General features: G+C 39.8%; 2 protein-coding genes and 1 non-coding gene across 4 annotated transcripts in view; 2 read left to right on the top strand and 1 right to left on the bottom strand.

The window, feature by feature from the left end:
* The window catches only part of LOC116855584 (testis-expressed protein 12), a 105,189-nt gene that overhangs the window by 40,894 nt on the left and 43,263 nt on the right, over window positions 1-21,032 (top strand). The window lies entirely within an intron of this gene.
* Window positions 554-20,110, bottom strand: IL18 (interleukin 18). 2 transcript variants are annotated; one of them, XM_032838425.1, is made up of 6 exons: window positions 19,939-20,110; window positions 10,104-10,190; window positions 9,276-9,287; window positions 4,885-5,019; window positions 4,024-4,157; window positions 554-884 (listed from the first exon to the last, which is right to left on the bottom strand). In XM_032838425.1, exons 2-6 carry the CDS (start codon window positions 10,180-10,182, stop codon window positions 642-644), a joined length of 603 nt encoding a protein of 200 aa, XP_032694316.1. In that variant the 5' UTR covers window positions 10,183-10,190; window positions 19,939-20,110; the 3' UTR covers window positions 554-641. The 2 variants fall into 2 exon arrangements, with proteins under 2 accessions (XP_032694316.1, XP_032694317.1); XM_032838426.1 differs by lacking the exon at window positions 19,939-20,110 and adding an exon at window positions 14,046-14,108.
* On the top strand, window positions 14,265-14,400 carry LOC116855621. Its single transcript, XR_004380403.1, has one exon. It is a non-coding gene; the product is annotated as a U4 spliceosomal RNA (small nuclear RNA).

Consider the following 21,032-nt stretch of genomic DNA (forward strand, 5'->3'; position numbering starts at 1 on the left):
AGGATCAATCTGACTTTGGAAGAAATGCAGAAATTAGTCAAGTGAAGTGGTCTCTACAAAGTCTTGTTGGTTTTAATGATATTCTTAATTAAAACATTAGAAAGTTCAGCTATCAGCATCCATTTATCATTAGGACAGTAACCCAAAAGATTGAAAGCACTTCTGTTGAGTGTCATCTGTGTTGCACCTAACGATGTAGAATGTGTTTTGAAACTATACATTCTTTTAATATTATGCAAATATTTTATTAACCTGGATAAGAAGGAGTTAGTTCAATTTTGTGAAATCTTCTTACTAATTTTTTTAAGGATTTTATTTATTTGAGAGAGAGAGGGAGGGAGTGAGGGAGAAAGTGTGCGAGCAGTGGCGGGGGCAGAGGCAGAGGCAGAGGGAGAGAGAAAATTCTCAAGCAGATCCTGTGCTGAGTATGCAAGCCAGATGCAAGGGGGGCTGCATCCCACAATAGATCTTGCCCAGAGCCGAAATCAAGGGCTGGGCACTCACCCAACTGAACTACCCAGGTGCCCCTTCTTATTCATTTCTTAGTGGTATGTCTTGAGACCATTATTCACTTTATTTCATTACTCTAAGTACAGGCTCAAAGTCTTACAACCTTTCTGAAAGACAGAAAGTCAGAAAATTCAAACTGCGATTTTAATATCTAGCATGGGGTTTTGAACAGTGAACATAACGGATTTGTCCCCACTTCCATCCTTTTCTTTCAAAATGAGTTTGAAAAGCTCTTTCTCTCTTTTACAAGCTAGAAAGTGTCCTTGGTACAATGAAGACTCAAATTGTATCTTATCATCATGTCCTGGAACACTTCTCTGAAAGAATATGATGTCATTCCCTTCGTCGTTGATACTGTTTGGAGGTCTCATTTCCTGTAGAGAAAAAAAAATTATTTAATTTTTTAAAAAGATTTTATTTATTTATTTGAAAGGGAGAGATCACAAGTAGGCAGAAAAGCAGGCAGAGGAGGGGTGGGAAGCAGGCTCCCTGCCGAGCAGAGAGCCCGATGTGGGGCTCGATCCCAGGACCCTGAGATCATGCCCTGAGTTGAAGGCAGAGGCTTTAAGCCACTGAGCCACCCAGGCGCCCCAAAAATATTGTTTAATTTTTTAAGGACATAAACAATTTGAATTTGTGTGGTTTATTTTGAAGTATATTACTGCACAGAGCTAAAGAAGTCTTTATTCTCGGGGCGCCTGGGTGGCTCAGTGGGTTAAGCCTCTGCCTTCAGCTCAGGTCATGATTCCAGGGTCCTGGGATCGAGCCCCACATCGGGCTCTCTGCTCAGCAGGGAGCCTGCTTCCTCCTCTCTCTCTGGCTGCCTCTCTGCCTACTTGTGATCTCTGTCTGCCAAATAAATTAATAAAATCTTTAAAAAAAAAAGAAGTTTTTATTCTCAAAAGTTAAACAAACCTTTCAGTGTAAGAATACTGATCTTGTTTCCTCTTAATTCCTAATCCATCTATTCTCCCTGTTTACTCTGGCTTCTCCCGCCATTGATGCACATTCAGGTTTAGGCCTGAGGTTTCTCCCAGTTTACCCATCGGAGAGCTTCTTTTTCTCCTCTCTCCCAGTGGAGTCCATATCTGGTCAAGAGGAAGTAGAATTCTAGCAGAGACCAGCTGTTTGGGCTATGGTGAGTTCCTGTCTTCTTCCACCATTCACAGCTAAAGACATTGATGACCTCCGCCCCTAGGCATAGGCTAGCTCTTGTTTCTGAGCCAAACGTGAGAGAGGCAGAAAGTGGCAGGCATCTCAGCTTCCTTTCTTCCGTGGAGCCTGGGACTGAATTGTACAGGGTTACGTCCTTTGTTCCAGTCTAACCCTGCTTATTGGCCTAGAGAGCACTTTTTTTTTTTTTATAGATTTTATTTATTTATTTGACAGAGATCACAAGTAGGCAGAGAAGCAGGCAGAGAGAGAGGAAGGGAAGCAGGCCCCTTGCTGAGCAGAGAGCCCGATGTGGGACTCGATCCCAGGACCCTGAGATCATGACCTGAGCCGAAGGCAGCGGCTTAACCCACTGAGCCACCCAGGCGCCCCCTAGATAGCACTTTTTCTCTGCCAAGTACTCTAGTCCTGCAGTAGTCCTGAATTTCTATCCTGAAATTGGCTGGGCTTTGCCCTGAACCAAATGGTGATTCCTGTGTCCTTCAGTAACAACAGAAGGTTTTCTCAAGCATATCTAGGTTACTTGAAACTATAATCCTGCTGGTCACTCAACTGACAGTATGGCCTGCACTTTTCCTATGAGTACATCATACCTACTTTTCAGGATGGACTAGAAAAATGTAAGGACCACCCAAGTTTCTTTCCATATTAATCCCAGAGCTAGCAGACATTTTGAGCTTAATTTTGACCCCCTGGTAGCAAAGGTTACCATTATCCTAAGGACTGATAGAGAGACCTCCACACCCAAAATAGCATTCCAGCATCCTCCCAAGATGCCTGAAAGAATCTGGGCAGGGGTACCTCCAAACTTCTCAGTCAGTTGTGGAATTTATACTTCTAACTCTTGACCTTTGTCCTTTGTCAACCAGGAGGGTCCTTAACTGATGACAATACAAACTAGCTCACCCCAGATCATCTGCAGCTGTCCATGATATACCAGAATTTAGGGAGACCCAACCTGGGGGAGCCAATTTGGGACTAAGCTAAAGTCTAATGTATAAGTGATAAATCATCCTTAGCTAACACTTCAAAAGCTGTAGAAATACTAGAGAGAGAGAAACCTTTTAGTTCAAACCCAGTGTGGAAAGTTATAGTTGAAGGTGGAGGGGTGGATAGGTAGACTAGGTGAACTCTAACTAGTTCAGTGCCCTATTCCAGAACAGAGGCAAGGAAATCTTGGGGCAGGAACTCTCCTTGGCTTTAGTGTTGACTACTTACAGCTGTCATAGGGAAGGTGCCCAACAAATGGATGTGGAAACAATCCCAGTGACTTTGGGGAACTCTCAATTCAGAAAGCCCTACCTGGCGAAACTTGAGTACTCCAAGAGCCTAAGGTATTCTTTACATCAGGAGGAGTTGAATCTGAACCCAGGGGAAGGTAAGCTTGACGTAACATCCGTTAGTTTGATCCTCTCCCAAGTGCACTAGTAAGTCTGAGAGAACTTAAAAATAACATACATAAATGGGGCGCCTGGGTGGCTCAGTCGTTTAAGCATCTGCTCTTGATCTCTGCTTGAGTCTTGATCTCAGGGTTGTGAGTTCAAGTCCCATGTTAAAATTTATTTATTTACTTAAAAATAAATAAGAAAATAACATATATCGATTGAAAGCGGAAGGATATAGCCAAGATTTAGGCTAAGAAGCAGGAACGAAATAATTAAGGATCAAAATATCATCATAATTTACAAAGTAGAAGGCTTACAGAAGGACAGTTGGCTTCATTCTGTGTGGTAGGACTCATTGTGGAAAGTCACAAGCCATTCTTTTTTTTTTTTTTTAAAGGTGAAATTCTTTCTTTCTTTCTTTCTTTCTTTCTTTCTTTCTTTCTTTCTTTCTTTTTTTAAAGATTTTATTTATTTATTTGACAGAGAGAGAGAGAGAGACAGTGAAAGAAGGAACACAAGCAGAGGGAGTAGAGAGGGAGAGGCAGGCTTCCCCCTGAGCAGGGATCCTGATGCAGGCTCTATCCCAGGACCCTGGGATCATGACCTGAGCCAAAGGCAGACACTTAACAACAGAGTCACCCAGGCACCCCACAAGCTGTTCTTTAATATATATTGATAATTCATGTCTGTACTCTATATTCTTACTTTATCTATAGGTTGATTATTCAGAAGACCCGGGTTCTGAAACAAGTCTTGTGCCCGTGCCTCCGTACAGCAGGCTCAGAAAAACTATGATGTGATTGCAATAAGTTAGAGAGTCTGACAATTATTAGTAACTATCCATTTTAAGGCTTCTCTGCTTCTTGCTATTCTTGTTCTAGATAAAAGTTTGGACTGAGGGTATTGGGGTTTTTAAATTTTGCACACAAATATGACTCAAACAAGTCAGTCTTACCTTAAAGGAAATAGTTTTGTTCTTACAGGACAGAGTAGACATTCTCTTACACATCACAGAGATGGTTACCGCCAGACCTCTGGTGAGGCTATCTTTATACATATTTATGATAAATATGGTATGGGGTGCGTTTTCTGAAACAAACATTAATAAATGAGAAGTTAGAAGAGCTTTTGCAAATCAGTATTTATGGAAGTTAGCCTAAGGCTAAACCTTAACAGACCCATTATCACTGCTCTCACATTCAGCCAGTTAACTTTAAAACACATTCACAGTATGTATTATAACACAAATGCAACTTTTTGACGGTTGTACAGATACTTTGAGTTCATTAAAAGATTGTTTTTAACTTTCAAATGCTAAATAGAACATTTAAAAAAAATACGTTAAGGTCAACTCTGATATTTGGAATTTAGACCTTGGGAAGGCCCAGTGAACTGATTCCCTTCGTAAGGCACTCTAAATTTCTGGTGTAAGACAGACTGAACTTGAAATGCTTGTGTATTTATTTTTAATTTTGAGTTTTGAAAATGCCGTCAGCAATTTCAGCTCTAAGCTGCAGGTGCCAAGGGTCCATGTAGAGATCCTGTAGAGTTAATGCAATTACAGTGAAGGAATTGGTGATCCACATGTAGGCTCACAGCATGACCCTTAGCAATATCTTTATTGCATCAATTTTTCACCCCTGCCAAAAAAATTGTGGAATACCCTATTAAGTTTCCTGTGAATGAAATTATTACTGCTCCTAGGACTTTTCCTCTGAGAATTAGGACTATCATAGAAAAACAGAGGTAGTTAAATAGAATGGGAAGAAGTAGCTTATCACTTTTATGTTACAAATATGTATTAAAAAGATAATACCTGTACAGTCAGAATCAGGCATATCCTCAAACACTAGTTGATTGCCCTCGTTAACGAAGAGAACTTGGTCGTTCAAATTTCGTATGATAGAGAGTCTAGGTTCAACCTTGCCAAAGTAATCGGATTCCAGGTTGTCTACAATGCACATTAAATTTCATTTAAAAATATGTTTTTTCCCCTCTAAATTTACAAATAAGCATACTATATGTTTCAGTTTTCAATAGCTACTAATCGTAATCTTCTGGTACACAAGCATCCAGGGCAACGTTGCACGGTGTTTTCTAACCCACTTCCAAGAGCACACCCCACTTCTTGTTATCACCCAGAACTACTCTTCCTCTACAGTCTTATAGTCAAATATCCTATTTTCTAACCACAATCTCCCATCCTTTTAGCTTTCTTAAGCTTTTCCTCTACTTCAGAGTCCCCCTGCCTCTTACATTTTCTCCCTGTCTAACCTCTTCCTCTCTTCCTTTTCTTCTCTATGCAGCCTGGACCTCATGGCTCATCATTTTACCTACCCTTTTGCCAGTATCTTAAATCCAGAATTTATTTGTCCCCCAACTACAAAACCCCAAACCTGGCTGCCGAGATTTGCCAGTGAACAATTATACACATGTACAAATTGGTGTCGTCACAAATTCACCGATTGTCAATACTTCCTTCCTGTTCCAGTTCAGTACTCTTCTGTAGTCCAGACCTGCAGTTCCAAATCTTCTCCTGTCTCCTAAGGCTCTCTACACCGTCACCTCTGCTTTCACTTCAGCAGATGATTTCCTGCCACTCCACTTACAAGTGTAACTATGGCAGCCCCAGTTATTTCCACTGCCCTTCTTGTCACCAAGGGAAAATATGGAAAAAGTGCCCCTTCTGGTGTCCTGGGCTGACCTCTTCTGTGCTCCATATGTGTCTTCTACTGAAACCTTGATTTACCAATCATCCTCTGTCTTCTACCAACCTAGCCATTTGACTTCCTGGATCTTATTCTAAAGAAACAATCAGGCAAATGCATAAATATTTCAGTACCCAAATGCTTGTAGGAGCATTGTTAACAATAGCAACAAACTGGAAACAATTTAAATGATGCTAATTGGGGATTAATCAAAAACATTTTGAGAGGCCCTTACTATGGAAGATCACGAATTAAATATAATTATAATTATTCATTGCCATGGAAAGATATGTGTGTGTGTTTAAATGAGAAAAAGCAGCTTAGGTATAGTATGACATGTACTGAAAGATGTATGGGACTATTGGATCAAAATGGTAGCAATGATTATTTCTGGGTTATTTTCATGTTTTTATTTTTCTTATTGTTCTTCACTTCATTGCCTAAAAATTATTTATAATAGCATATTATTTTTGTAATAAGAAAAACATAAGGCTCTTTTCACTTTGAGATTTAAAATTTCTCTATCAACAATATCCCCTCTGTAGCTGGCCATGTATTTCTCTTCTTTTTAATAGTCATGCTTCTGGCAAGAGTTGTCTGTATCACTTCCTTGCCATTTGCTCTTCCACTAATTGCAGTCTGCCTCCATTTCTTTTTCTTTTTTTTTTTTCAAGATTTTATTTATTTATTTGAGATAGAGCAAGAGAGAACATGAGCTGGGTGAGAGGCAGATGGACAGGGAGAGGTGGACTCCTGGCTGAGCAGGGAGCCCCACACGGGGCTCTATCCCACGACCCTGGGATCATGACCTGAGCCGAAGTCTGACACTTAACCCACTGAGCCACCCATTTCTCCCCTCTGCCTCCATTTCTCCATCAAACTGCTTTCGAGGAGGTCGCCTAATTTCCTGTTGCTGAATGTAATACAGACTTTCCAGCCATTGGTTTTCAAGGCTACAAAATCCAGCAGGGTGCCCATGACCTCTAGCTTGAAAGGCTCTCCTGGGATTCTGTGGCATTCTCTTGTTTTTTCTCCTTCCTCTTTGGTTACTCTGCTCTGTTCTTTACTTTACCTGGCATTCAGGTAGGATCATACCCATGTCTGGCCTGTGATCCTCTAACGTACTCCCAGATTATTACTATTTTATTTTTCTACTGCATCCTTTAAATGTAGGTATTTCCTCAGAGTTTAGTCCTTGGCTTTTACTTTTTCCCTCTACACATTTCCTCTGATTTGTCTTTTTATTCCTGTAGCTTCAGATGCCATTTCTATGCACAAGCCTCCCGCATCTATATAACTAGCCCAGATTTTCATCCTGAGCTCTGAACCATATGTCCAAGGGTCTCCTGGACATTTCCACTAGGATGTCCCACAGATAAGATCCAAAACTAAATTTATGTCTTCCTCTTTGCTCCACATACCTCTGTACCCTGCTCTTCCTTTTGTGTTTCCTATTTAGTGGAATGCTACAAACTGCCTAAGTGAAAAAAGGGAGCCATCATTTCTTCTGTCTTTCTCTCCATCTCCTAAATCTAGCCCCAATCATGTCCTGTCGATTCTTCCAAGTATTTCTAAAATCGCTCCACAGCTCTTCACTGACCCACGGTGCCTACCTTCATTCATGTCACCGTCATTTCTTACAGAGACTGCAGCAGTAGCCTCGTAATCGGCATCCCCCTTTTGGTCCACACCTCAATTCTTTATACTGAAGCCAGAAGCAATTATAATTCACTTTTAATTAAAGTTAAAATTCAGAGAGATGATCCCGATATCTCTGAATTTTAATGAGGCACATAGCCGCCCAGAATAAAGATCATATTTTCAGATTTCCTCAAAGTTGGTGTGGCCACACGACTAGATTCTAATGGATGGAATGAGTACAAATTGATGTGTATGACTTCCAAGTAGAGCCTTTCAAGGAAATGGGGCTGTCTTCCTCCTACTTTGAACCCTTTCTTGCCAGCTGGGATATGGACCCAGGAAGTGTGATAAAGCCTTTGAAGTATGTGAGTGAGTTCAACAGCTTAGGGATGCCAGAATAACGAGAGAAGAAACTTGAGATCTCAACATCATCAGACGTTATCTAGCCATACTAATCCTGAACTACCTACTTGGACTTGTGTTTGACAGAAGCATTTTCTATCTTATTCAGTTACTGTATTTTTGGATTTCTTTTTTTAATGGCAAACTACTCTGTATTCCAGATCATATAAATTGTGCTTAATGAGTCCCCATTATCCCAAAGATAAGATCCAAATTCCCTATCTTGGAATAAGAGAACCTTCTTTATCTGCACCCTATTTATCATTCTTCTCACTCCATTCCCCTACTCCCATTCTAAGTTACTTTTATTCCCCATAGGTGCCATGCTTCCTTTCATATCTTGGCCTTTGCATGTGGTCTTCTTCCTGTCTCAAATACTTTCCCTGGCTAACTCCGATTCACTCTTCAAATCTGTCCCTCCTTCAAAATGTCCCTCCCAGAATCTAATGGACTGAATTAGGTGCCCCTTCTATGTGTTCCCATAGCATCCTGTGCCTTTGTTAACTCGATATACCATATTCCAATTGCCTTTGTGATGTGCCTGCTTCTTCCCATAGGAACCATGTTTTGTTCACCATTGTAACCTACTGCTTAACCCAGTGTCTGGGATACAGATGCCAACATGTATTGAATTAAATACAAGAAGAGTAGGGGAGTCTTTAAGAAACACGATGAGTTATATGTCAATTATATCTCAATAAAGCTGGGGGAATAAAAGAAACATGAAAAAAAAAGCTTTTTTTTTTTTTTTTCCAAAAAAGAAGCTATCTTCTATTTCTAGTCCAGTAAGGGTCACCTTAAGAATGGGAAAAGTGATATTTTTAAGGAAAAGCATGAGAAACTAAAGGGCTTTAATAATCTGGGAGTCTCTTAGAGGATCACAGACCAGACATGGGTATGATCTTACCTGAATGCCAGGACGAGGAGTGGATGCATCCACATCTTAATAAGACTCAATGACTCAGCCTCACAGCTCTGCTTGCTCTACCCTTCCCCATCTCCTCTATTTCCAGAATTCTCTGCCCCCTGGGAGCCTCCGAGGTTTCCTCCCAAAGCATTTCTGAGAAAGAGGATTGAAGAAGGAGGATTCTCATGATTTTGGACAATTCTCTTCTTCAATCCCTTTTTCCTCCAGAAAATTCATAACTTCCTGCTAATCTCAGGATCTGTATAACAGGTGAAGTCTACTTTGTAGATTCTAAGAGCTAGAGCATTTCCTAAGATGTAGAAAGCAGCATATTTTGGTGGAAGTTCTTCTTTGTATCCCTTTTGGTCATCTTTATTCCAGGGCAATGCTATGGAGCGCACATTCCTCTGTGGGAAGATTCGCCTCTCAAATACACTGAAACCGTACCAGTTTCTCTCAGCTGAGAGTGATGATATGGATGTGTCTGAGAGATGCTTTCTAAAGTAGTTACTTATTTTACAAAGATAGAGAAACAAATTTATACTTTACCATCATTTTCAGCTAAAGGGGAGAAAAGAGAAACAAAATATGTTAAATTCTATATTTGAATTCAGAATATCTTTTGCCCTACCATTTCATTACTCTCCTGTCACTCTCCAATATTTAACCACTATTTTACCAATGATGGCCTTTATAGGCCTCCACAAGTGATAATATAAAATCATCCCAAAGGTCCCATAAAATGAAGCTCATTAGACTCAATGTGTTCTCAGGTAAATTAGATATAAGACCTATATACAGGGTTTATAAATTCAAATTTTCAGTTAAAAGGAAGTTTTATAAAACGATAGATTTACTCTTAAGTTGATTGTTTAAGTGGAAAGTCACCTAGGGACTTTCTATGACGCTTTCACATGAAGCCAGCCTTTCAAGTGAAGCCAAACTGCCCATCAAAGATTAATCATTAGAATCTGTTTTTATATTTCAAATATATTTACATAAAATGGCATAACTCACTCACAGAACTCTAGATGTAAGGTATTTCTTATATGATTTGCCCATTTGTTTTGGGAAATTATATTCCCTGAATGTGCCCAATTCTGTGGGATTTTCATGATGTGCACCTGAAGCCACCTTATGAGTTGGCTACTGTTAACTAAAGAGCCAGGACATGTGGTGGGATGAGGTGCTAGAATGTGGGACATATTGTGGCTAATTTCTAGAAGCCCATTTTTTTTCTTTCCAGAGAAGAGCATCATTAGTATTACAATGGAATTTGGTGACAGAAAAAGAAGCACTTAAGAGTTCACCTCACACATCTTTTCTAGCTGCATACATTTATCTGAACCCTTATTTGGCCTATGGCTTTAGGCTTACCTACAAAGTAAAGTGTATTGTCAATAAATTTCATTCCCACAAAGTTGATGCAGTTGTCTTCTACTGGGTTAGTAGCCATCTTTATTCCTAATGAAAGCAAAGCATCATCTGTGAAAAGGTAGTGGTTGTTCCATTTACACAAAAAGAACCCTTTACTACTTACTGCCTCGTACTACTCCCAATTCAAAAGTCAATGTATCACCTAGTATGCCGATGAACACGTTGGACATTTTAATAAATGCTCTGGTCTTTGGCCTATGAATGCACATGTTCAGATGTTCTTTTTTTTAAAGATTTTTAAAAAAATATTATTTATTGGACAGAGAGAGATCACAAGTAGGCAGAGAGGCAGGCAGGCAGGGGGTAGGGGGAGGAAGCAGGCTCCCTGCTGAGCAGAGAGCCTGACATGGGGCTTGATCCCAGGATCCTGAGATCATGACCTGAGCCGAAGGCAGAGGCTCAACTGACTGAGCCACCCAGGTGCCCCCACACGTTCAGATGTTCTCTTGCAAACCATCAAGATATTTGGAATCTAGAAAGCATCTTCTCATAAGACAGAGTTATAAAGAGTAGATAAGTGGTCCACTACTGAACTGAAATACTGTCCTAGTATCTTGGGGGAATATATTATCAGTATAAACACAGGATGCCTATCATTTAACTGTGGATTGGCTCTATCTCTGTCTTTCAACCAATGGGTTCATGTGCATAGGAGATTGAAGGTTTGTGACTTCACTGTCAAAGTGCTAAAGGTGAGACAATGACACAAACGGTGTTTCCTCCCAGCAGTGAGGGCAGGGTGGTGGGGGTCGTGGTGGGGGGAGGCTGAAGGGCTTGGCATCTGGTGGCCCTCTTCCTCCCTATGCAGCAGGAGCTTTCGACCTGGAGTTTGAGTTATACTATGCTTTTTCCACAAGGAATACATAAATATATAATGTTTCCATAAAAAAACGACAACAAATAGTTTAGAATTTGAAAATGTTAAAACTTCTTTTTGCTCTTCTCCTCCGCCCCACCCTACTCCACCCCACCCAGTCTAGTGTGTACCCTTCCAGACCTGTGTCTGTGAAGCAAGGATTCTCTATCTGGGAAATTTCTGAACGTGGATGTGAAAAAAATTACAGATTTATTTTCACCAACTTCTAATGGAAATTTAGCAGTTCTTTCCATTATGGTGTAGGAAACAAACGTATTAATAGCAATACTTGTAATGTCACTAATAGAAATACATATTTCCTATTGTATTATCTTGAGATCTTGAAATAGGGTTTAAACTCCTTTCTGTTTTGAAATATACAGAAGTTATTGGTCCTACCAGTAGATTTTGTGATTTATGTTTTAATAAGGAAGCACACATATACTATAACAAAATTTGCTAATTTTTTGATAACCCCATTTTGATATAATAGGTTTTCTTTATAATCTTAAGTATGTAATGTTATGCATGTAAAAACATTATTTTGAGAAGGGGTCCATAAACTTCGGATTGCCCATGAGGGTCCGCAGCACAGAAATGATTAAGAGCCTCTACTCCAGATTTCAGCAGTACTTTGGGTTCTTGAGGGTAGTTATGGTTGGGGCTCTAACTCTAAGGCAGGTGCTTGGGTCACAGTTGTCACTGGTATTTATAGAGGTATTTAAGTCGAAGCTCCTAGGTAGTATGCTGGGTCGACTATTTTTCTGGCATAGTCTGAGGCCAGATATATATGGTAGAGGAAGCAGGAAATTAAAACTCAGTTAAAAAACTTAATCCAAATTAAGTTAACCCAAGACACTTGTCGGTTGGTGGCTATTCATCAGTTTAATCTATATTATATTAATTATATTAATCTATTATATAATTATATTAATCTATCCTTTATCCTATCCTTTTATATAATTATATTATATTAATCTATCCTTATACACATACAAATGTGGATAGTTATCAAATTTATACAGATATATAACATACAAGCATATGAAATAACGGCTAGGTGATCTTCTCTACAAACTTTAATATTATGTAACGCCCTCATATTTTTGGAAAATGATTTACCTGAGAAGTACTAAGTAGTACATGCAGGAATTGGATGAAATTACTTATGTTTACTACAGGCAGTATTCAGTCAATGAGTGAATAGATTTAGAGGATACTGTTACCTTAAAAATAACATTACACAATATTTGAAATCATCAGTTAATTATTGAGCATGCACTGTGTGGCAGTGATGGAGCTGGAAAGCTGACAAAACATAATACCTACCCTCCAATTACACAGAGTCTGGTGAAAGACAAATATATAAACAATTGCAAAACAGTATGAATGCTATAAGAGCTGGATTTATAAGAGATCCTCCGTCTGCCTGGCAGTGTTGAGGAAGACTTCTTAGGGGACATGATAATTGTGTTGGCTTATAAGAGAGACAGGCATTTTCAAGGCCAGGGGAAGAGCTTTCACAAAGAGGGAAGGAACCATGTGAGCAAAAGCCAGCAAGCAGGGAATTCTGAGAGAACATGGCTTATTTGGACCCTTTTACTGTAGTTAATGCAAATGCAGCCTCATTTTACAAGAAGAAAAGCATTTTTGAAGATCTTACAAGTTCAAGATTAAATTTTCCCTGGGAATAAATAGAAATATATGTAAAGAGATATCCTTGGAGTACACAAATCTACAACAACCAAGTGTATTCTTGCTTTCTTTCTTTGTTTCAATTTTTTCAATATTATAAATAATGCTTTGCGTAGTGCTCTCTCCACACATTCTATCATGATTGTACTTTGGCCCTTTTACCATTGTTTTCTTGCACCTGTTTTCCAACTTATTTATCTGGAGGTGCTTCTCAGCACAAGCAGTAACCATACTCCTCAGCACTTTGATAGCATTACTATCAGATATAAAATATTTAAAATTATAAGAGTAGTGAACTTTTTAAAAAGATTTTATTTATTTATTTCAGACAGAGAGAGAGAGAGAGAGGGAAAGCACAAGTGGGGGGGAGGGGCAGAGAGAGCAGCAGGCTCCCCGCTGAGCAGGGAGTCTGACATGGGGATCCATCCCAGGACCATGGGACCATGACCCAAGTCACAGGCAGATGCTTAACCGACTGAGCCACCCAGGCGCCCCAGGAATAGCGAACATTTAAAAAACAGTGTCACAGTAACCAGTACATCTCAAGAACTTCTGGGATATTTAAAGAATAGCCTAGCTTACATAATAATGACATGGAAGTAGCTAATTCTGTCAGGTATAAGAGACACTTAGGTGTGTCAAGAGTGTTAACAGTTCACAACTCACTTAACGAACCAGCTCTGAAATTGTGTCATTCTAGATAAACTAATTTGGGGGACTTGACATATTTCATTTTGCCTGTAAAGTAAGAGTATTATTTTTATATTGTATGAGTTGATTACGCCTAGTTCAATTCACATAAAATGCAACTTGCTGTGTAGTTCAGTTTGACAAAAGCTCCCAAAGAAGAGTCAGATTATAAAGGCCTTGCTTGGGGCGCCTGAGTGGCTCAGTGTGTTAAGCCTTTGCCTTCGGCTCAAGTCATGATCTCAGGGTCCTGGGATCGAGCCCCACATCGGGCTCTCTGCTCAGTGGGGAGCCTGCTTACCTTCCTCTATCTCTGTCTGCCTCTCTGCGTACTTGTGATCTCTGTCAAATGAATAAATAAATAAAATCTTAAAAAAAAATAAAAGCCTTACTTAAATAGGCTAAAGAATTTGAACTGCTCTTCTGAAAAAAAAAAAAAAACACCTGACTTCCTTTAAGTAGGAGAAAGACATGATCAAATTTATGTTTTAAAAAGCTCTCCCTGGCAGTGGTGTAGAGGATGGATTCTATGGGCAAGACTGGACAGAAGCCAGAAAACCACCTCAGAAGTAATTTTGACTTAAAGTACCAGTTGATAAAGCTGTAAACTAAGGTAGTTTCTGTGGGGATGAAAGGATATTTACCTGCAGGATTTTTAGCTGATTGGTTGTAGGTCAAATGGAAGGAGGAACTGCAGATGACTTCAAAGTTGCTGGCTTGGGTAGTTTGTTGAGTGGTTACCTTATTATAACTAAGAAAAAAGAGACTGACAGGCTTAAGTAGAAAATGTGTTCAGTTTTGCAAATACTGGAGAGAAGTGATAGAAGGCAAGGGAGAAAGGAGCTTTAAAGAAGAACTGCTTGAGCTTTGCGCAGTGGCAGTATCGTAGCCAATGAGGTTTATCCGAGGCGCGGTTATTGCTAATTAAAGAAGAACTGCTTGAGATCAGAAACTGACGGGCTCAAACTTGCTCACTGAATTTGGCTGTTAAGAAGTTAAGGAGTCGAGGGGCGCCTGGGTGGCTCAGTGGGTTGAAGCCTCTGCCTTCAGCTCAGGTCATGATCTCAGGGTCCTGGGATCGAGCCCCGCATCGGGCTCTCTGCTCAGCAGGAAGCCTGCTTCCTCCTCTCTCTCTGCCTGCCTCTCTGTCTACTTGTGATTTCTGTCAAATAAATAAATAAAATCTTAAAAAAAAAAAAAAGAAGTTAAGGAGTCGAAGTGGGGAATGTGGAGGGAGCAGAGGCACGCTGACAAAGATCTAGGGCAGAAGGGGTGGGGCAGGATGGGATGTGAGGTAAGACAGCAAATATGAAGTATTCTTTTAGGGAGTCTGGCTCTGAAGCATAGAGAGAGGGTGGTAGCTAGTTGGGGGGGAGGTGTATATAACTTGCAAATTTCAGTTTCTGGCTCCAGACCCACAGTCCAAGTGCAGGATATATTAATGAATTACTTTCCAAAACATGCCCAAGTACCTGTCCCAAATGGAAACCCGGGAGTCCTCCATTCCTTTGTCTAAGCTACCTCATAAATATTATAGATTATAACTCAGAAATATCTTTAGAATTTGATATCTTCTCTCCTTCTCCACCAGCTCTGTTTTTTAAAAAATAATTAATTAGTTTTAATGACTAATCAAGTTCTTTTTTTAAATTTAAATTCAATTAATTAACATATAGTATAAGTTTCAGAGGTAGAGTTTAGTGACTTATCAGTTGCATATAACATCCAGTGCTCCTTACATCATGTGCCATCCTTAAAGCCCATCACCCATTACCCCATCCCCCCAACCACCTCCCCTCCAGCAGTCCTCAGTTGCTTCCTAGAGTTAAGTCTCTTGTGGTTTTTCTCTCTCTCTGATTTCATCTTATTTTATTTTTCCTTCCTTCCCCTGTGATCCTGTTTTGTTTGTTAAATTTCGCATATGAATGAAATCATATGATAATTGTCTTTCTTTGATTGATTTATTTCACTTAGTATAATACCCTCTAGTTCCATCTGTGTTGTTACAAATGGTATAATTTCTTCTTCTCTCTTTTTTTTTTTTTTTTTTGGATGGCTGAGTAATATTCCATTGTATATATGACCACATCTTCTTTATCCATTCATCCGTCAACGGCCATCTCAGCCCTTTCCATACTTTGGCTATTATGGACATTGCTGCTATAAACATTGGGGTGCAGGTGCCCCTTTGGATCACTACATTTGTATCTTTGGGGTAAATACCCAGTACTACAATTTCTGGGTCCTACAGTAGCTCTATTTTTTTTTTTAAGATTTTATTTATTTATTTGTCAGAGAGAGAGAGCGTGCGCACGCAAGCACAGGCAGACAGAGTAGCAGGCAGAGTAGCAGGCAGAGGCAGAGGGAGAAGCAGGCTCCCCGCTGAGCAAGGAGCCTGATGTGGGACTTGATCCCAGGACGCTGGAATCATGACCTGAGCCGAAGGCAGCGGCCCAACCAACTGAGCTACCCAGGCGTCCTGGTAGCTCTATTTTTAACTTGAGGAACCTCCATACTGTTTCCTGAATGACTGTAGCAGCTTGCATTCCCACCGGCTGTATGAAAGGGTTCCCTTTTTTTGCATCCTTGCGGAACATCTGTTGTTTCCTGACTTGTTAATTTTAGCCATTCTGATTGCCCACCAGCACTGTTTTAAATCCAGCCCTCATAGCTTCCAGTATCTTCTATTTTAATACTCCTTGACTTGGTTATCTTGCTTCGAGACTCTCCCGGACTACATACTGTTGTTGTCAGTGTCATTTCTCCTACCAGACCATACCTTTCCTGCTTTTGTTGCCTGCCAAACCCTTCATTCTTCATCTTTTAAGTCCCCACTCAACATTTTCTCTAGGGAAGCCTCCCTGACTCCTCTATTTCTACTTAATCATTCTCTCCTCAGTGCCCCCCCCCATCTACCTCTTCTCAAATAGCTCTTACTATGCCAAATAAGATTATTTTGATTACAAATAGGTCTTCCCAGCTTCCATCTGAGTTTCTTTATGATGAATTGTCCTTTTTTTCTTAAATCTTCAACATCCGGAAGAAGTTTATGCACATGAAGAGCTCAATAAATGTTAAATGAATAAATGTTTGCTATGATAAACTGTGTTGCCATGACAACAGTGTGTAAAGGGACTGGTAGAATTTTTTCTGTCTTAAAACCTTTACTCCATCTGAAAGCCAATGAGAAGGAGAAGGAAAATCTGAAACATATTTTATTTTTTAAAAGATTTTATTTATTTATTTGAGAGAGAGAGAGAAAAAGAAAGAGACAGAGAGGGCGTAGGGAGAGGGGCAGAGGCAGAGGGAGAGGGAAAGGAAGAGAATCCCTAGCAGACCTCAAGCTAAGGGAGGAACCGTATGCAGGGCTGGATCTCACAACCCTGAGATCATGACTTGAACCAAAAGAAGAGTCAGATGCTTAACCCACTGAGCCACCCAGGCGCCCCTGAAACATATTTTAAAATTAGAGTAACTTCTCCAATATTTAAAAAAAAAAATTAAAAATAGAGTGACTTCTCCAATAAGCTCCCTCTTTTTTTTTTCTCTAGTGCTTTCTTATTTCATGTGTTGATTTTCTTACCACTCTTTTTGTTAGATCTCAATACATCTATGATTACAAGTGTTGTGCCTCTTTTTACTCCTCCCCTCAATTTTCCTCTTGTTTCATCATCCATGTTCCTTTGCTTTCTTAACTCTGGTCTATGAAAATTATAGTTCCCATTAGATAAAGATGCTTTGAATATTTCATCTAAAATTCTCAGATTATTGAGTTTTTCTTCTTTTAAAGTTACAAACCACCTCAGAACCATCCTCCCAGGAATATGCAGTGGCAATTGGTTCTTTGAAACAAAAACCATTTTAGTTATACAAGACCTGGAAAACTAGCCAAAGGCTAGCGGATGATAGAAAATCACGATGGAAATTAGGCCACAGGGTTTGCAATCTTGCCTGGGGCAAGTCACTTAATTTTGAGGGTCTCAGTTTCCTCATTTCAACAGAAGAAGTGAATGGTTAATTTTTCAGGTCTTAACCAGCTCCAGCATTCTGTAATTCTAGATTCTAGATAAGGCTGCAAGGATAGAATCATTTATATGCAGCAAATATCCTCATAACCACTTCCTCCTAGTTGTAATACAACATGTATTGATTGAATATTTACTGTATAGCCAGTGTTGTTAAGTTGTAGGAGTTAAAAAACATACAATTAGATTGAAAGTAAAATTGTCCTAAATTTGAAAAGCAATCATGTTTATTCTTGCTGTGGAATTACAATTTTGTGGCATAGGCATGGGATGTAATGAGAAAGCATATTACCTAATTCACTAAAATCAGGTATGTAGTCATCTTTTTTTTTTTTTAAGGTTTTATTTATTTATTTTGAGAGAGAGAGGGAGCATGATCGGGGTGAGAGCAGAGGGAGAAGCAGACTCCCTGCTGAGCAAGGAGCCCGCGCATCACTGGCTGGATGACAGGACTCCAGGACTTCCGCATCATGACCTGAGCTGAAGGCAGATGCTTACCCAACTGAACCACCCAGGCACTCCCATAGTCATCTAGATAGCAGCAAGATCAAAACCTAACTATTCAGTTCTAGAAATCATTTCATTCTTGGAAATATTGTCATTTAAAAAAAGAGAGAGAGAAAATGTTGTCATTTTATGAATATATGCATGTGCGTGTGGCAGAGGTAGGATGGAAGAAGACCTAGGCAAAAATTTAGGCAGTTAATGATAAAAGGTGTATATGTAATCAACGGCTAAATACAGACTCAGAACAAACAGCCAAAAGGGAATGGACGTAGATGGAATGGCCTTGTGTGAAAATGAGAATTGAATTTAACCTAAAGAATGTTTAAGATTTGAATGGATGGGAAAGGAGATGGAAGAACATTTATGTGACCATTAAAACAATGTTGTGGTGAAGGATGGACTGAGAGGCCATTTTTTGGACTGCAGTGAACTCAGTGTAGGGTGGGGTTACGGCTTTGGAAGGCACTAGAAGAATGTGAATTTATTTATTTATCTATCTATTTAAAGCACATTTATTTTTCTTAGAAATCTCTACACTCAATGTGGGGCTCAAACTCAGGATCCCCAGATCAAGAGTTGCATGTTTTTCTGACTGAGCCAGCCAGGCTTCCCGGAAGAATGTGAATTTAATCTCGCAGACAATAGGAACGCAGATTACTGAGTGGGCAAGTGCATTATGAAAAAGATAGAGACAGGCTATGACACTACTGTAAGAATTCATGTAGGAATTCACATAAGAATTCCTAATATTCAGGTAGGGATATTATGAACAAGCCAGATTAAAAAAGATATTGTGGAGGAAGATTTAATAGAACTTGAAAAAGCTGGATGTAGGCAAAAAGAAAAGAGGAGTTTAAGGAAGTCCTAATTTTTGTTATTCGTACTTCAAAATAGAGATATTTATTCAACCCTTTCCTTCTTGTGAAATAAAATTCTCCTGGGGAATGCTATAATTTTGTACAACTATAGCCTGGCTAAGGGTGTTGATGCAGATTCCATTAAGATTATCAATCTCCGGCAAAATTTTTTGTTTGCTTTTAGAATCATGGATTCAGAGTGGAGACTCCCTTTGAAGAGGAGCTTGCTTATTTTATTGTTTTGTTTTATTTTATTTTATGATTTTATTTATTTATTTGAGAGAGAGTGAGCTAGAGCAAGGGGAAGGGGCAGAGGGAGATGGAAAAGCAGACTCCCAGTTGAGCACGGAGCCCCCCCCCCCCCGCACCGGGCAGGGAGCCCGATGCAGGACTGGATCCTAGAACCCTGAAATCATGACCTGAGCTGAAGGCAGATGCTTAACTGAGCCATCCAGGCACCCCTACTTTTTTAAAGCAGTGATTCTTAAGGTGCTCATGAGGTCAAAGCTATTTTCATAATAATTCCAAGTTATAATTTTTCTTTTTCACCTCATTCTCTCAGGAGTGTACAGGACAGTTTACCAGAGGCTACATTCTCTGTGATATCGCATAGATTGAATGCAAAAGCAGATAGAAATGCAGCTGTCTTCTATTAAGCTAGATAATAAAGAGATTCATGAAAATGAAAAACAATGTAACTCTTCAGAGTAGATTTTTAAAAATATATAGTTATCTATAATTTAAAATGCTATTTATGCTAACCCATGATGTGCTTACTGTTATTTTAAAATAAATGAAAAGGTCGCTATTTTAAAATTTTCTCAGTTTTAATTTCTAATACAGTAAATGACAGCAATGCAGTAAATAACCTAGAGAAACAAAACTTTTTCAGGGTCTTCAGTAATTTTTAGGAGTGGAAAGAGGTCACAAGACCAAACAGTTTGAGAACATTTGCTCAAAAGTGATACACTCCAATGTTGTTAAAAGACAAAAAGTTTCCACTCCGACTTTGCTATGTTCCCTACATTGTTACTCCCTGCCCATCATAGTGGTGTCAGAAGACTGAAATTGCTCTCAAACGCTTTTCTAAGCTTACTAACTTCTAAACCATGCCTCATTTCCAGATAAAGAGGAATGATATTTCTTACCTGTGCTTGACAGTTTCCTACGAGAGGAAGGGATCTGGAAAGTTTGAAGTCTCTTTCTTTTCTTGAGGCTGTGGAGATGGGAAAAGGTGGCAGTCCCGTCAGCAGCTGAAGCCAGCAGCTGGGAATGCAGAAATCTGCTTTGGAAAGCAGAGCTAGCTGGTTGTCAGTTCTAATTGCCATCTAGGAGGAGACCAAGCCTCTGGGGGAGGAGACCAAGCGACTCAGAGAAAGGAGGAAGAAGGTGGAGGGAGGAGACTGTTCTGGCACGCCTTGAACCCGCCTTCAAATGTGGGCTCTTGCCTAGGGCAATAGAACTTACAGTAATGTCAGAGAATATGGGTACTTCTTTTAATGTAAAATCACTATTTTAATGAAATAATTTTTTCTGTAAAAGTTGGGAGTTCTGGCCCTCCCAAAGCTTGTGCCTCTTTCAGAAGTACTGTACTTCCAAGCTTCCCCCTTCTTTAAAGTTTTGTATGTATTGTTGTTGTTTAGAATTACTTATTTTAGAGAGAGCGAGCATGGGTGGGATAGAGGGAGAGAATCTCAAGCAAACTCCCCACTGAGTAGGGAGCCCAACAGCGGTGGAGGTGGGGGGGCTCCATCTCACGACTTGTGAGATCATGACCAGAACTGAAACCAAGAGTCAGATGCTTAACCGACTGAGCCACCCAGGTGCCCTCCAAGCCCTTTTAAAAAAGCACCTGCTTGGTCAGTTAGAAGCATCTTTTCTCACATTAATCTCTCTCTGTTTTGAGACTTTCTTTCTTTCTTTTTTTAAGATTTTATTTATTTATCTGAGAGAGAGAGAGAGAGAGAGGGAGAGAGAGAGAGAGAATGAGAATGAGAGGGGAGAGGTCAGCAGGAGAAGCAGACTCCTTGCCTAGGAGGGAGCCCAATGTGGGACTTGATCCCAGGACTCCAGAATCATGACCCAAGCTGAAGGCAGTTGCTTAACCGACTGAGCCACCCAGGCGCCCTGTTTTGAGACTTGCTATTCATACTAAAGCACAAAAGTCCTTCCTTATCTTCCAGTGCTGAATAATCAGCCCTATTAGAATAACCCTTATAATGTAATAATAGCACCTAAAATA

Source organism: Lontra canadensis, unplaced genomic scaffold (genome assembly GCF_010015895.1).
Source record: "Lontra canadensis isolate GAN:19392208 unplaced genomic scaffold, GSC_riverotter_1.0 scaffold104, whole genome shotgun sequence".
Taxonomy (NCBI): domain Eukaryota; kingdom Metazoa; phylum Chordata; class Mammalia; order Carnivora; family Mustelidae; genus Lontra; species Lontra canadensis.